The sequence below is a fragment of the Drosophila biarmipes genome, chromosome 2R (genome assembly GCF_025231255.1).
Source record: "Drosophila biarmipes strain raj3 chromosome 2R, RU_DBia_V1.1, whole genome shotgun sequence".
Classification (NCBI taxonomy): Eukaryota; Metazoa; Arthropoda; class Insecta; order Diptera; family Drosophilidae; genus Drosophila; species Drosophila biarmipes.
Window position 1 is genome coordinate 5,184,052 of NC_066615.1, and position 12,106 is coordinate 5,196,157.

Here is a 12,106-nt window from a genome sequence, read left to right on the forward strand (position 1 = left end):
CTTTCAAAATTAAATTGATTACAAAGCTTAAGCCAAATTGGGGAAAATACAGCTTTAAGGGTAGTGAACGGAAATGATAATATTTTAAACGATGGAAACGTTGGAAAGTAAAAACAACTTCAAAACACACCTAAAAACTCCGGTAGTATGCAGGCTGATCCTGCGCTTTCGTCTACAAGTAACGTAAAAGTCATGTTAAATGTTGAACACCAAAGTATGCAATGTTAATGCATTGCATTTTAGACAACAATATTCAAAATCTGTTAACAATATTGTTTAAAAGGCACCGATAGTTTGCAAAAATCAAAACCCAACAACAAACTTAATATAAACTAATTTTATTCGAATATCTGCATATTTAGTACACAGTATACATTTAGATATTGTACACACATAAAACTTTACTGTTGCTGATAATATCATCATAATTAATAGATTATGTCTGCCGGCGATGTTATTTCAGTACTCGGTATTCAATATGCATAGTCTTACAAGATAGCTTAAAACAAAGAACATCGTAAAGGTGTCTACAATGCCAGCGACACTCTGTGGTAACAACTACTTGGGCCTACACTATCCGAAATGCTCAGGCTAACTCGGGCCAAATAAAAACGTTCTAACAAATTGTTGCAGCTACGTTCGGGTCAGATGCGGCCGAAAAGGAATTGAAGCTTTCCTTGCCAGCATCGCAAAATGTTTTTGGTTTTAATGCTTGTTCAGGTTGCTAAATGAGCAGCAACTAGAGCATCTTAATTGTACGTTAAACAACAATAATGAGCGACGCCTAAAAGCGAATACTTGTTTGCGTTTCGTTTCTCTAAAAACACTGATCAATACATTGAAGCAACCATTAAGACCGTGTATGTGTGCCTGGGAATGATAGCTGTGGGATGAGAGACCAGAAACCAGATCATCTGGGCAAGAGGAGGATGTGGGGAGGGGTGGTAACCGATGATCACAACCCACTCGCCATGAGAAGCAAACTAATCCAAACTAAAACTTAGGCCTGGCTCTCGTCGCGCCCACCGCATACTTGTCCCGGGATGTTGGGTTGGTGGTGCAGCGGCGACTGCGATGGCACCTGCACCTGTGCATCGGCCACGTCGTTGTAGGGCGGCGGAGGTGGAATGCCCCCGATAACATCAACGCCAGCGTCGATCACCTCCAGGTCGTCATCATCCTCGTCGACATTGACACTCACAGCGGCATCACTACGTCGCATTGGTGGGGTATTGGCGTTGACATGCATTGTGTTGTTGTTGTTCGGCTGATCGTTGTTGTTATCCATATTGTCATCCGTGTTAGAGGCTGCGTTCGCGGTGGTGGCTGCTCCAAGGGCAACAAAAAGGGGAGCAACCGACGGATTGACCTCTGCCCCCTCAGCCGTTGCATCCTCGGCCTCCTCGTAATTAGACATGGCCACCTGGTACGACGGCGGTGGTGCCTGCTTCAAGTACTGGGCAATCGCTTCATCATAGTTCGGCAACAAGGTAGAGTAAGAGCGCTCCTCGGCACCAAAGGTGCCACCCACACTGTGAACACCAGTTGGCGGCTCCAAGAACGGGAAAAGGGTGCGAACGTGTTGCTGACGGAGTGTCAAGTACTTATAGCAGCGCCAAACGATACCAATGCAATAGGCTTTGAGAAAAACGATGCAAATGAAGACGACCAGGACCACCACAACCAACTCCTCAGGCGGCAGTTCCAGCAGCTTCTCGCGCCACGGCAAGCGATGCGACTCGGCAATGATGCTGTGGATGGCCTGCAGGTAGCACAGATATCCAGCGGCGGTCAGACTGTCATAAACAACAAAATTCAACCATAAGTACATTAATCTTAAAGAATAATCCCTATTCAGGGATTAATAGAAACCGCCATTTATAAATGATATACTCACGTGGTAATGGCGAAGTCAAACAACTGCAGGCAAAAGAATGGCAGCAGGTGCGAGGGCTTTCCCTTGATGGTGCCGTAGATCATCATCAGCGTGATGGCTATCATGCAGGTGCATACCAAGCCGCCCATGTCAAAGTTCTCTGCGGGAGGACACATCAATCAAATGCATTGCAAAAACTGCTCTCTCCACTGCTTACGGTAACGCTTACGATAGTTGAAGGAGTGGTCACGGTAGGCGTATGGCGGTTCGACCTTGCTCAGAGGCGTGGGTAGGGCAGGTGCACTCAGGTCGACAGTGTAGTCGTGGGTGCCACCTTCCAGTTCGTCCATCATCTCGGGATTGCGCCATATGACTGCCAGAACACTCAATGCCAAGATGTTCAAAAACTGAAAGTAGAGTTTTAGATAGCTGATCATTGGATGTTAGGATAGCAATCAAGATAAAGACATCGAAGTGTATTTGTAGACCAGCAAAACCTTGCGAAACACCAAGCTAGCAAACCCTCCCTATTATTTGCCTATGCCTATATTTCGAGAAATAAACTGTTCAGTTTCAGAGTAAGGCATAGATAAGTATCAAGATATATTTCACAATTTCTTCAACCAACATCTAAACTCAACTAATGGGCTTAGTTCGATCCAGATTTTTGGCCTGGCAACTGAAACAGACGTTGCTGGTCTCTGCCTGCTCCATAGACTGCCAGTAGTCCCGGTGCTGCATCTGCAGATAGTTCAGGTATTCCACGAAAGTCTCGTATGTTAGGTCCAGCGTAATCTTGCATTGCATGCGATGATGATGGCGGCACTTCCGGTCGTATATCCAGTAGCGTTGCATGGGCGGCTTGACATTAGTCTTGTGCAAATGTTGCATAAAAGCCTCGCGGTCTGCTCCATAAAAGAGCCGCGTGGTGGTATATGCGATGCCATCGTGAATGGCTTGACGAACCTCTGGTTCGGATACGATTCTCCTCACTTCCACAGCGGTTACATCCGGCTTTTGCAACTGGATGAGCAACCACGGCGGAATGAGTCCAAAACGAATGCTGGATGTAACAGCAGTTATGTTTGTCTGTCTTTGGGGCCAGTGGTGGTTTAACCAGCGAGCCGCCGCCATGAACACCTCCAGCTCCATATTGACGCCAATGCTGTTAGAAGCAATTAGCATGAGCAATGGTTTAAGCGGGAGGCGCAGGAACTCTTGAGAGGCTACCAGAGTGAGAAAAAACTTAGAGACGCGCATTAGACATTCCCGGTGAGTCTCCTCCAACTTGAGAATCTTAGCCTCAAAGTACAGTATCGCCGCGGAGTCCTCCTTGAATCCATTCTCCAGACAATACTGGCACTGACTAACAAGTTGCGGCATGTCCAAGAAACTGGCGGCCTGGAGAACCTCCAGAAGACCGAGGCGCGGTAGGATCGGCGTGTCCTCAATCATCCAGTCGTATATAAGGCAAAAGGAGCGAGGCGTGATCTTCTCCTCAGGCAGGTCCACGCTCAAGTCGTTGCTCATATCGCGAAACATTCGGGAAAAGCTCTGCAAGGCCATCAAGTGCACGGGATGCCGACTCTTTCCGATGGTGACCTCGGAATTGGTCTGAGCGCGCCGCTTTACACGGCTAACAATCTCCTGGTAAAGATTAGTCTTTTGGTCAAATGATTTACTGGTTTCCCGTTTCTTTAAGGAATCGGCTACCGAGTACCCCAATGAGGACAAAGAACGCTCGCTCAGAGTGTTGAAGACCCCAGCCTGAATGCTTAGCACAGTGGAGGAAGAGCAATGGATGGCAGCTGAATTGTCGTACAGGGGCTTCAGGTCATTGTCCTCCTCTGTGTCCTCTGCTTCCTCCTCTGCCGTTTCGCTATCGTCCGCCACCTTAACTGCATGGGGGCGTAGGATGGATGTTGGATGGGAACTAGTACTAAGCCCGCAACCCGAATGGTGTTCAGGATTTGTGACGTCCGCTTTGGGCATTGCATTCGAATCTTGCAGACGCCTTCACCACTCGGACAGCTGCCTCGGGAAGCGCTTTCATTGGAAATAAGCAATGGGAAAATGTGTGCTGCCTGTAATATTAATAAACAATTTCTGAATAAGTTTCCAAGGATCACGAGTGGGAAATTCAGAGATATATCAACATCTAAAAGTATTTCAAGTGCGTTTAGCAGGTGTGTGAGTCCGCTCATCAAGATAAGGCGGCCAGAATAGATAAGGGAGCTTCGCTTCATTTGATTTGCAACCTGTGTGCTGATAGGTGGCAGCTGAATTAACAATTCTCGGATTTATGGCAGTCCACTTCAGAAGGCTGCTTCAGAAGAAAGATATACACCGAAAAGCAAGAGTAAACGCCCTGAAGAGTAAATATTTTCGCATCATCTGTCCAGTACGTGTAGTTCTTAAAAATAACCGAATCGCTCATGGAAGTCTTTGGTTGCTGTTTGCTCAGATGGCCGCGGTTAAATATCCGATTCGGTATCTAAGTATCTCTGGTTGAAGCCTGTACTGTGATGACGTCTCGACCTTAGATGCGGCAGTTTGCCATCATTTGGCTTATTCATCATCGGTATGAAATTTAATCTGCGGTGAGCCATTGCTTATCTGAATTCATTGGTGCATCATGATGATGATGATGAGTCATATTCATAGATTTGTTGAATTGCTTTGTTTTTTCAGGCCTCTAATGCTATGCTTATCTGTAAAATGTAAACAAAGGAACCCTTGAGATTGGCCAGATTAGGGCAGATAGCTTCAGTGCTGCCCAAACCGTGGTTACTAAGGCAACGCATGTGACGGAGTTTGCAGCTGCAAAACGTGACCTGAGCGGTAATAAACACCAGGTATCATAGGGAAATGCATGATGAAAGTAGTTGCGGGCGGATTGTCGATACACACGTACATTGGGTGCACTGGGAGAAGCCCCTAAGTTGGTAGCTTCTGTTCACAGCCTTTATCGGGTTCGGAATTGGTCTTAATCTGTTGCAACCACCGGAGTATTTTGAAATTTTCGAAAAGAAAACCGCAGTTCAAGAGTATGTCAAAGAAATATCGATTTAGCTAAAATTTTAAATATTTGAAATATCATTACATCAATTTGTATTATACAAATGTTTTTTCCCAGTGTGGCAATTGCTTATGCGAAGTCAGGGGCTTGTGAAAGGTTAGTTTCGGACAATGGACGGGGGATTTGGAAACTTCCGCAGTGACGATAGCCAAAATATCCAATGGCCAAAACCCCCTACGCCACAGTCGTATCAATTTGATCAGCTGACACCGCGGCGGCCAATCAGCCCCATTGACGTCACAGGCGGGGAAAGTGCAGAGTTGGCTCGTCTCGAATCGCAAAGTTTTGCAGCCATTGGCTGATTGATTTTTCCCCTGAGTGACACTGAGCGGGGTCAAAAGTTTTTCGCACAATCCGCCGGATTGCACGCGTGGGTGTCGCTGGGTACACATACCCCCAGAAAGGTCAAAGGGTCTTCGATGCACTTACCAAATGCCACAGTCCGATCATCAAGGTGGCCGTGTGGACGTGCAGGCCGAAGCAGCAGGTAAACTCCTTCAGGTGCCGATTTCCGGCGCTGCTGCTCCCGGTGGCCCCATTGTTGTTGTTGTTGCTGTGCAGCTGGTTGCGTTGCGGACCCATCTTGAGGTGGATCCTGAACATTGCACGCCCCACGAAACAGCGACTGCGGAAAATAGGTGCGAAAGAAAAGCGATAACGATAACGAGTGCAGAGCATCAGTAATTGTGGCTGTTTTTATGCCTCCCACGGGTGGGTGGGTGTGTGTGAGTGTGTGTGTCAGTGTGCATCCGAGTGTGTATTTGTTTTTGTGTGCCACTTTTCACGGCTGCCACTTTGACCTTTTGCACTACCGATTCGGCAGTTGTTTTCGCCCCAGTCAGTGGACGTACCTTCGGTTTGCGGGCCTATGCAACCTTTCAACTCTGATTTGTATCCGCAGCTTGGTTTTCGGCCTCGATGTATTCAATTTAATTCAACTGCTGCGCAGCACAGAAAATCAAAAACACTAATATGTCGCTAGTCGCAAAATACCGCGGGACGAGGTCACACTAAGTGTGGTCGTTTTGCAACACTGATTGCGTTCATACGAGCAATATTCAAGAATATGGGTTAGCACCTGTTTGTTAATTATCTCTTATTATTATTAAGCCTTAATATTATACGTTTATAAATTTAATTTACAAAATTATACTGTTGGCGATACATTGATTTTGTTGGATGATTCAATATGTTGATCTTTTTTTAAGCAAAAAGTTGATAGTGGCAAAACCTTATAATAACTTGTTGAAAAAATTAAATTTTTTCGAAAGAAAAGGAAAACGTATCTCAATTTTTTTTAATTATTGCAAATATGTATAAAATACAACTTTTTTCTTTCAAAGAAAATAATTCGTGTTTCATTTAAAAAGTTGAAAGATCATTTATGTTGATGAATTCCTGAAACTACCGAAAACAGAGATTGTATAGAACATGACCAAATTCAATAATTCAGAAACTCGCCATCTTATAGCTGTAAATACACGCATTGTAACTTCATTTTTTAGAATTATTATAATTTGTTTAAGCAGAGCAGAATTTATTATATAAATTAATGAAATTATTATAAGTCGCTTTCATATTTATAAAACTAATCCTAAAAAAATAAATAGTTCCTTACTTAAAAATTTAAACTAAGAAACTAACCGACCGACTATGTTATCACGCGCGCGTTTAAAAGTTCCGCACTCCTTTTTAGCGTGACCGTTCTCTCGATGTTTGGTGTATTTGAGTCAGGAACTCGCTGTCACACTGTCGGAGAGGCCTGAGCTGAACTGCAGCAAAACAGAAAACATTTGCCAGCGAAAGACTTGAAATGGTTAAAATCGCACGCACATTCACACTCGCGTAGAATCCTAGACGGTGTTTATTTTTTTTACTTGTAGTCACGCTAGTGTCGTGGAGTGCAAGTGCAGTTATATAAAATTGCGGAACTGTAACTGCATATTTACAGTAAGTTTCGTTTATCAGTTCCCCTTTGTGTACCTCGTTTCCCCCTGATTTGCGTCGTTCATCAGCGCTCTCTCTCGGTTCCTTCTCCACCTCTCTTCCTCGCTTCCACCCCTCGCTTTTCCCAACTACGTCACCCACCGAATTCACTTTTGTTTGCTATTTATAGCTGCAGATTAACTGCACTCCGCAGCCAGGAAAATGGGGAGAGGAAAGTGTAAAAAGTTGGTGGTCTGGTGGTCCGTTTTCCGTATCTGTAGGCGCGCTGTTATCAGGGCCAACAACAGCCAATCGTAAATAGTGCGAATAAACATGCTTTTTGCGCTGCCAATCAGCTGATCTGCCACCATAAATCAGTGAGCGGGCGGTTTGGCCCTTTCCGAGTGTTTGCCAAACGTCTTAACCAGCACCACACAGCTATACTCGAACTCTGCCGCTCCCAACTTTCCAGCTGCGGTGGCTCTGTCGTCTAAGGCGACCGGAATTCCCTACGAACTGCGTGCGCGAGCTCGGGTTCGAGTCTCCGCCCATGCTTGTTGGCTTCTTTCGACGATCACCCACGTTATTTAGCCGTTAACTCCTTGGGCAACATTAACTTTTTTTCAATCTTACGGTTAAAACAAAGGTTACAAAGGGCCCACTTTAAAAATAAAAACTATAACGCAGAGTGATATCATTCCTTGCTATATACACATGTTTACAGTGGATCTTCCAGTCGAACGAATAGTGTTTCTGAGACCAATCAAGTGGGTTTTCCAAAGGAAATACCATCTAACAACAAGAAAACTTTCTGTATACCTATGAAAAGAGAAAAGAAGCCGAATAAGGTGTTCGTTTAACATAAACGTTTGATTTTGGAGGGCACAGAGTAGTACAACATGGAAAATAGAATACCTACATTTTTAGTTAACTCCAAAATGGTGTTCTCCGGCAGTTATCTTTTTATTGCTGTGTAGCCACCAGTGGAAAATGGAGTTGCACTTTGAAGTCCGCCTGTAGTTGGTGGTCTTTTGTCCCACCCCCTTCTGCGTGTTCCTCTCTCTGCCTCCAATTCTCTTCGCTCTCTGGCTTCAACCGGTGACGTAATTTAAAGCGCTGCAATCGTCTTGTTTTGGTCTTATAAGAAGCACTCGCTGGGGAACCGGTTTTGATAGTTTACTTTTGTTTTCGAAACTGCGCCACACCAAAACAAACCCGTCATCTGCTGGTGGACCCAACAAACCTTTCCCAACTGGACTCAACAGTCTACCTTTAAGATGGGTCTGAGTATGCATAGACAGATAGTCATCGGACGAGTATTATCGAGCCCGGCTGTCTGGTCGTCCATATCAATGAGGTGACGAAAGCGCTCATTCGTCGTTAATGGGCAGCAGCAACAATATATGAGCACATTGTAGCTTCCGCCGCGGCCTTGACATGGTTACAACAGCCCGTCCAGCTCCAGCAATTGGCGGCGGAGCATAAACAAAGCATAAAAACGCACATGGAATCGATCTCGTTTGATCTCATTCTAATTATAGAGACCCGCCCCTTAGATATTATCAAAAAATGTTCGTGACTACACTGCGGATCAGGTATTTAAGGCCACATCGAAACCGACTAGTGTTTATGGGCAGCACCTTTTTGTATTAATAATTTTCCAATCGAATTAGCAGTATTACTATGCGTAAATTAGTTAAAACAGAGGGGATTATTTAGAGTAAAGGTAAATCGTTTAACTAAAATTTTGTCTCTTAAGGCTTTACCCCGCAGATGTATGTGTATTACAACACATAAATTTTTATGTTTCTGATTCACACAAATTAAAACTAATGGGTCGTTAAGTTAACGATTATATGGCTACTTTGAATTCTAAAAAATAATAAACTATCTAGTCATGAAATCTATCTAATATGACAATGGCAAAATTCATACAACATAGAATTTCTTCAAGTGATTAAGTCGCTTAATTTCCTAGCTAAACATAAAGTACCTATCTTTTGCAATCTGGCAATGCTTTTAAAGTTCTCCGACCCTTCTCGAGGGGGGTTTGCTTACAGCTGACTTATCACGCTTTAGATGTCTGATGTCATTACAATCATTGATTGAGGCGCGCTTTCCGTTGTTTTTAGGGTCTTAAAAGCCACCCACACGAATGTTCGCCCACCCGGGAAGGGTTTCCCCACCGTTACAGCGGCTGGCGTTGCAGTTTGGCGGAACGAAAGTGGGTCAACCGGTTTCATTTGGGGGCACTATCAACACGCAACATGTCAGATCGATAAAGGGCCCCCATCTTTCCTGTTGACCTGAATCTGTTATGAAAAACTGAATATAAACAAAATTTTGTGTACAAATTGCTGTCCTTTCAGACTGAGGTATCCTGCGCTGAGCCATGGGTCAGATCGTGGGCTCCATGCAAATGAACGTGGCGGAGGTGTTCAGCAACCGACGGAAACGGAAGCGAAGCACGGATTCCACGCTGGGCAAAGATGAACAGACCCAGCTAGACACCACGCAACCCAAGAAGTAGGTGGTTACCTTCTTAGAACCAACCATTACATAATATCTCCTTCCCCGCAGAAAAAAGCTTCTTACCACCACCCAGTACATATACAAGGCGCTCTTTAAGGAGGAAAAGAACTCTGATGTAGCTGTCATGGCTCTGGATAAAGTGTGGCACCTGCACAAGGTCTATCTGAGCCAGAGTCCTTACTTCTACACCATGTTTAACGGGAGTTGGAGGGAGGCGCAACAGAACTTTATTCAGATCGCGATCCTCGACGAACGGATAACCGTGGCTAGCCTGGACGCCGTCTTCGGATCCATGTACTCCGATGAAATCGAGATCGAGTCAGCCGATGTGATCTCGGTCCTGGCCACGGCCACCCTTTTCCATCTGGACGGGATCATCGATAAGTGTGCCGAGGTTATGGTGGACAACATCAGTCCGGAGACCGCCATCCAGTACTACGAGGCCGCCTGCCAATACGGTGTGGTGGCTGTAAAGAAGTCTACCTTCCAGTGGTTCCAGATTAACCTGCTAAGCATCTACAGTAAGCAGCCAAATCTGCTGAGGCAGATCTCTATCGAGCTGATGAGTGCTCTGACTGCCAGCCCCGATTTGTATGTGATGCAGACGGAGTTCTCGCTATACACATTACTGCGGACTTGGATGTTCCTCTGCCTGCATCCCGACTACGATCCAGAGGACCCTGTGCAGCGGGCGGAAGCTGTGAAGGCGCAGGAGCGGTTGGTCAATGCCGGCGTCGAGACTCACACCCCCAGCGGAGATGTTGTCCAGTGGACGTACTTCACCAGCCGCATGGAGGAGCGCTCGTTCCTGGCCACACCCGAGGGGCAGCCGTATATCAAGGTCTTCCAAAAGCTCCGAACGCAGTACCTGACCAACCACTACATGGATCTGAAAATCATCTACAATGACAACATCATACCGAAGGAGTGGCTCTATCGGCACATCCACAACCACTGGGACGCCCTACTGCGGATCGACCACGGGCAGGAGGATTGGTGAGTATTTTTAGAAGTTTGCTAGTAAAAGGAAAGATTTTAATAATTAAAATCTGTGTTGTGTTCCGCACCCACAGCAGTCCCCAGCAGCTGGACGACGACCAATTCTTTGAGAGTTGCATGCGATGTGGACGTATGTTGCTGGAGCCTGGCTACCAGAAGTGGCGCTGGACGGGCTTCAACTACGGCATGGATCTCATACTGATAATGGACTCCCGCAGACTGAACATTCGTCGCCATCATAGGCACGAGCACGAGCGCGTGCTTAGCCTGCAGACGAAGCGCAAGTTCATGGTCCGCACTACAGTGACCTCGATAAACGCCCAGCGACAGCCAATCTTTACTCAGACGTCCGAGATCTGTTCCCTTAGCCTCGAAAAGAACGAGGAGGTACCGCTGATGGTCCTCGACCCGAAGCTGGTACACCCACTGCTAATCTCTATAAATATGCTGGTGGTGATGCCGCCGAACCAGAGCTTCAAGGAGATTGTGCCGCTCAGCGAGGAGGCGACCACGTCGCTGTCCATACCCATTTCAGAGATCGGAGCGAACAGCGAGCGACCGCTAACCCCGTCCAGCTCCGATGATTCGGCGGTCTTTATTGGCGACTCTGAGCCCTCAACGCCATCCTCTCCGGCTCCGCGGCCGAGGATCGTTTGGCCGGTCAACGAGACGGAGGGCATCTGCGGCCAACTGGCGTGCTGAGCACGATCATCGAAGCAGTCCGCCATTACCAGTACCACCACAACCACCATTTTTTGTTCATTTACCCGCTAAGGCCGGTACTCGTTGTAGTTCTAATTGTAAATTCGTTTTTCGCCATCGCGATTTGCTACGGCTGATCAATCTTATCAGTGCATTGAGCATGAGCATATCCGCGATCGTGTTGGTATGCGCAAATCTATATTTTTGTATATCGTTTACATCATTAGTATCTTGTAATAACGCTTTACGTCATCTACTTGTTTAGGGTAGACGCATGCTCTAGTGCCCTCGCACAAGGTAGATGTTGCATGTAGTTTTTAAATTCGAAGTTTTAAGAATAATTGTTATGTTTAAATAACAAGAAACGCGGCAAAGAAACTATGATTTAAGCGTCTTCGAATCCTGCAAGTTCAATTCATATACTTACTGTCCCTAACACAGTTTAACTCGCTACATGTACGCACAGTAACTTATCGTAAGAGATCATTTATTAAAATTACAGTCAATTTAAACCGCACTCAAGTGTTCTTCAGTTGTTATGCACGTCTAGAAAACCGTTCAGCACGCATTGCTCCCAGGACTTGATGCCACGCATCAAAATCCACAGTGCCTTGGTCTGGCACTCTGCACCAGCAGCGGATTCCCGAAGTTTCCCCAGAACCCAGTTGACTTGTTTGCTACGCGATCGGAACGTGTAGTTAAATCTTCGGGCAGCAGCGATGAAGGGTTTCTTCTCCTCAGGACTCATGCAATTCCATACACGGCTGGCCATTAGAGTTACCTGACCCAAGGGCAAATGGTAGAGCCAGGCCCTGAAACATTTTCTGAAGTGGGCCAAAAACCGGAAGAATGGATTGCGCCCATTACCATTGTCATTGTGCTTCACTATCGAATGTCCACTGATTGACGTCGCCTTGGAGACATGTCCGCAAGATGCCGGCCTTACCACCCTCTTTCTTTCAGAACGTCCCATGTACATAGGTCAACAATTT

General features: G+C 45.9%; 4 protein-coding genes across 6 annotated transcripts; 1 reads left to right on the forward strand and 3 right to left on the reverse strand.

Annotated features, from left to right (window-relative positions):
* Positions 1-322: 322 nt before the first annotated feature.
* On the reverse strand, positions 323-5,951 carry LOC108029695 (tetraspanning orphan receptor). 2 transcript variants are annotated; one of them, XM_017102158.3, is made up of 5 exons: positions 5,807-5,951; positions 5,385-5,580; positions 2,106-2,283; positions 1,898-2,036; positions 323-1,796 (listed from the first exon to the last, which is right to left on the reverse strand). In XM_017102158.3, exons 2-5 carry the CDS (start codon positions 5,556-5,558, stop codon positions 1,001-1,003), a joined length of 1,287 nt encoding a protein of 428 aa, XP_016957647.1. In that variant the 5' UTR covers positions 5,559-5,580; positions 5,807-5,951; the 3' UTR covers positions 323-1,000. The 2 variants fall into 2 exon arrangements, with proteins under 2 accessions (XP_016957647.1, XP_016957646.1); XM_017102157.3 differs by having other exon boundaries at positions 2,094-2,283.
* On the reverse strand, positions 2,448-4,633 carry LOC108029694 (uncharacterized). The gene has a single exon (XM_017102156.3). It carries the CDS (start codon positions 3,866-3,868, stop codon positions 2,513-2,515), a length of 1,356 nt encoding a protein of 451 aa, XP_016957645.1. The 5' UTR covers positions 3,869-4,633; the 3' UTR covers positions 2,448-2,512.
* Positions 5,952-6,704: 753 nt separating the features above from the next.
* LOC108029607 (protein germ cell-less) lies at positions 6,705-11,631 on the forward strand. 2 transcript variants are annotated; one of them, XM_017101986.3, is made up of 4 exons: positions 6,705-6,905; positions 9,251-9,407; positions 9,462-10,409; positions 10,487-11,631. In XM_017101986.3, the coding sequence occupies exons 2-4, from the start codon at positions 9,274-9,276 to the stop codon at positions 11,112-11,114; spliced, it is 1,710 nt and encodes a 569-aa protein (XP_016957475.1). In that variant the 5' UTR covers positions 6,705-6,905; positions 9,251-9,273; the 3' UTR covers positions 11,115-11,631. The 2 variants fall into 2 exon arrangements, with proteins under 2 accessions (XP_016957475.1, XP_050743070.1); XM_050887113.1 differs by lacking the exon at positions 6,705-6,905 and having other exon boundaries at positions 9,166-9,407.
* On the reverse strand, positions 11,585-12,093 carry LOC108029609 (uncharacterized). The gene has a single exon (XM_017101989.3). It carries the CDS (start codon positions 12,091-12,093, stop codon positions 11,644-11,646), a length of 450 nt encoding a protein of 149 aa, XP_016957478.1. The 3' UTR covers positions 11,585-11,643.
* Positions 12,094-12,106: the final 13 nt, after the last annotated feature.

Excerpts from the sequence above, each read along its gene's own strand:
- LOC108029695 (XM_017102157.3), bottom strand. The coding sequence starts at position 5,558 with ATGTTCAGGATCCACCTCAAGATGGGTCCGCAACGCAACCAGCTGCAC. Across the intron at positions 2,284-5,384 it reads TGATCGGACTGTGGCATTTG|TTTTTGAACATCTTGGCATT; the intron begins GTAAGTGCATCG and ends CTCTACTTTCAG. Across the intron at positions 1,797-1,897 it reads TTTGACTTCGCCATTACCAC|TCTGACCGCCGCTGGATATC; the intron begins GTGAGTATATCA and ends TGTTTATGACAG.
- LOC108029694 (XM_017102156.3), bottom strand. The coding sequence starts at position 3,868 with ATGCCCAAAGCGGACGTCACAAATCCTGAACACCATTCGGGTTGCGGG.
- LOC108029609 (XM_017101989.3), bottom strand. The coding sequence starts at position 12,093 with ATGTACATGGGACGTTCTGAAAGAAAGAGGGTGGTAAGGCCGGCATCT.
- LOC108029607 (XM_017101986.3), top strand. The coding sequence starts at position 9,274 with ATGGGTCAGATCGTGGGCTCCATGCAAATGAACGTGGCGGAGGTGTTC. Across the intron at positions 9,408-9,461 it reads GACACCACGCAACCCAAGAA|AAAAAAGCTTCTTACCACCA; the intron begins GTAGGTGGTTAC and ends CCTTCCCCGCAG. Across the intron at positions 10,410-10,486 it reads GACCACGGGCAGGAGGATTG|CAGTCCCCAGCAGCTGGACG; the intron begins GTGAGTATTTTT and ends CCGCACCCACAG.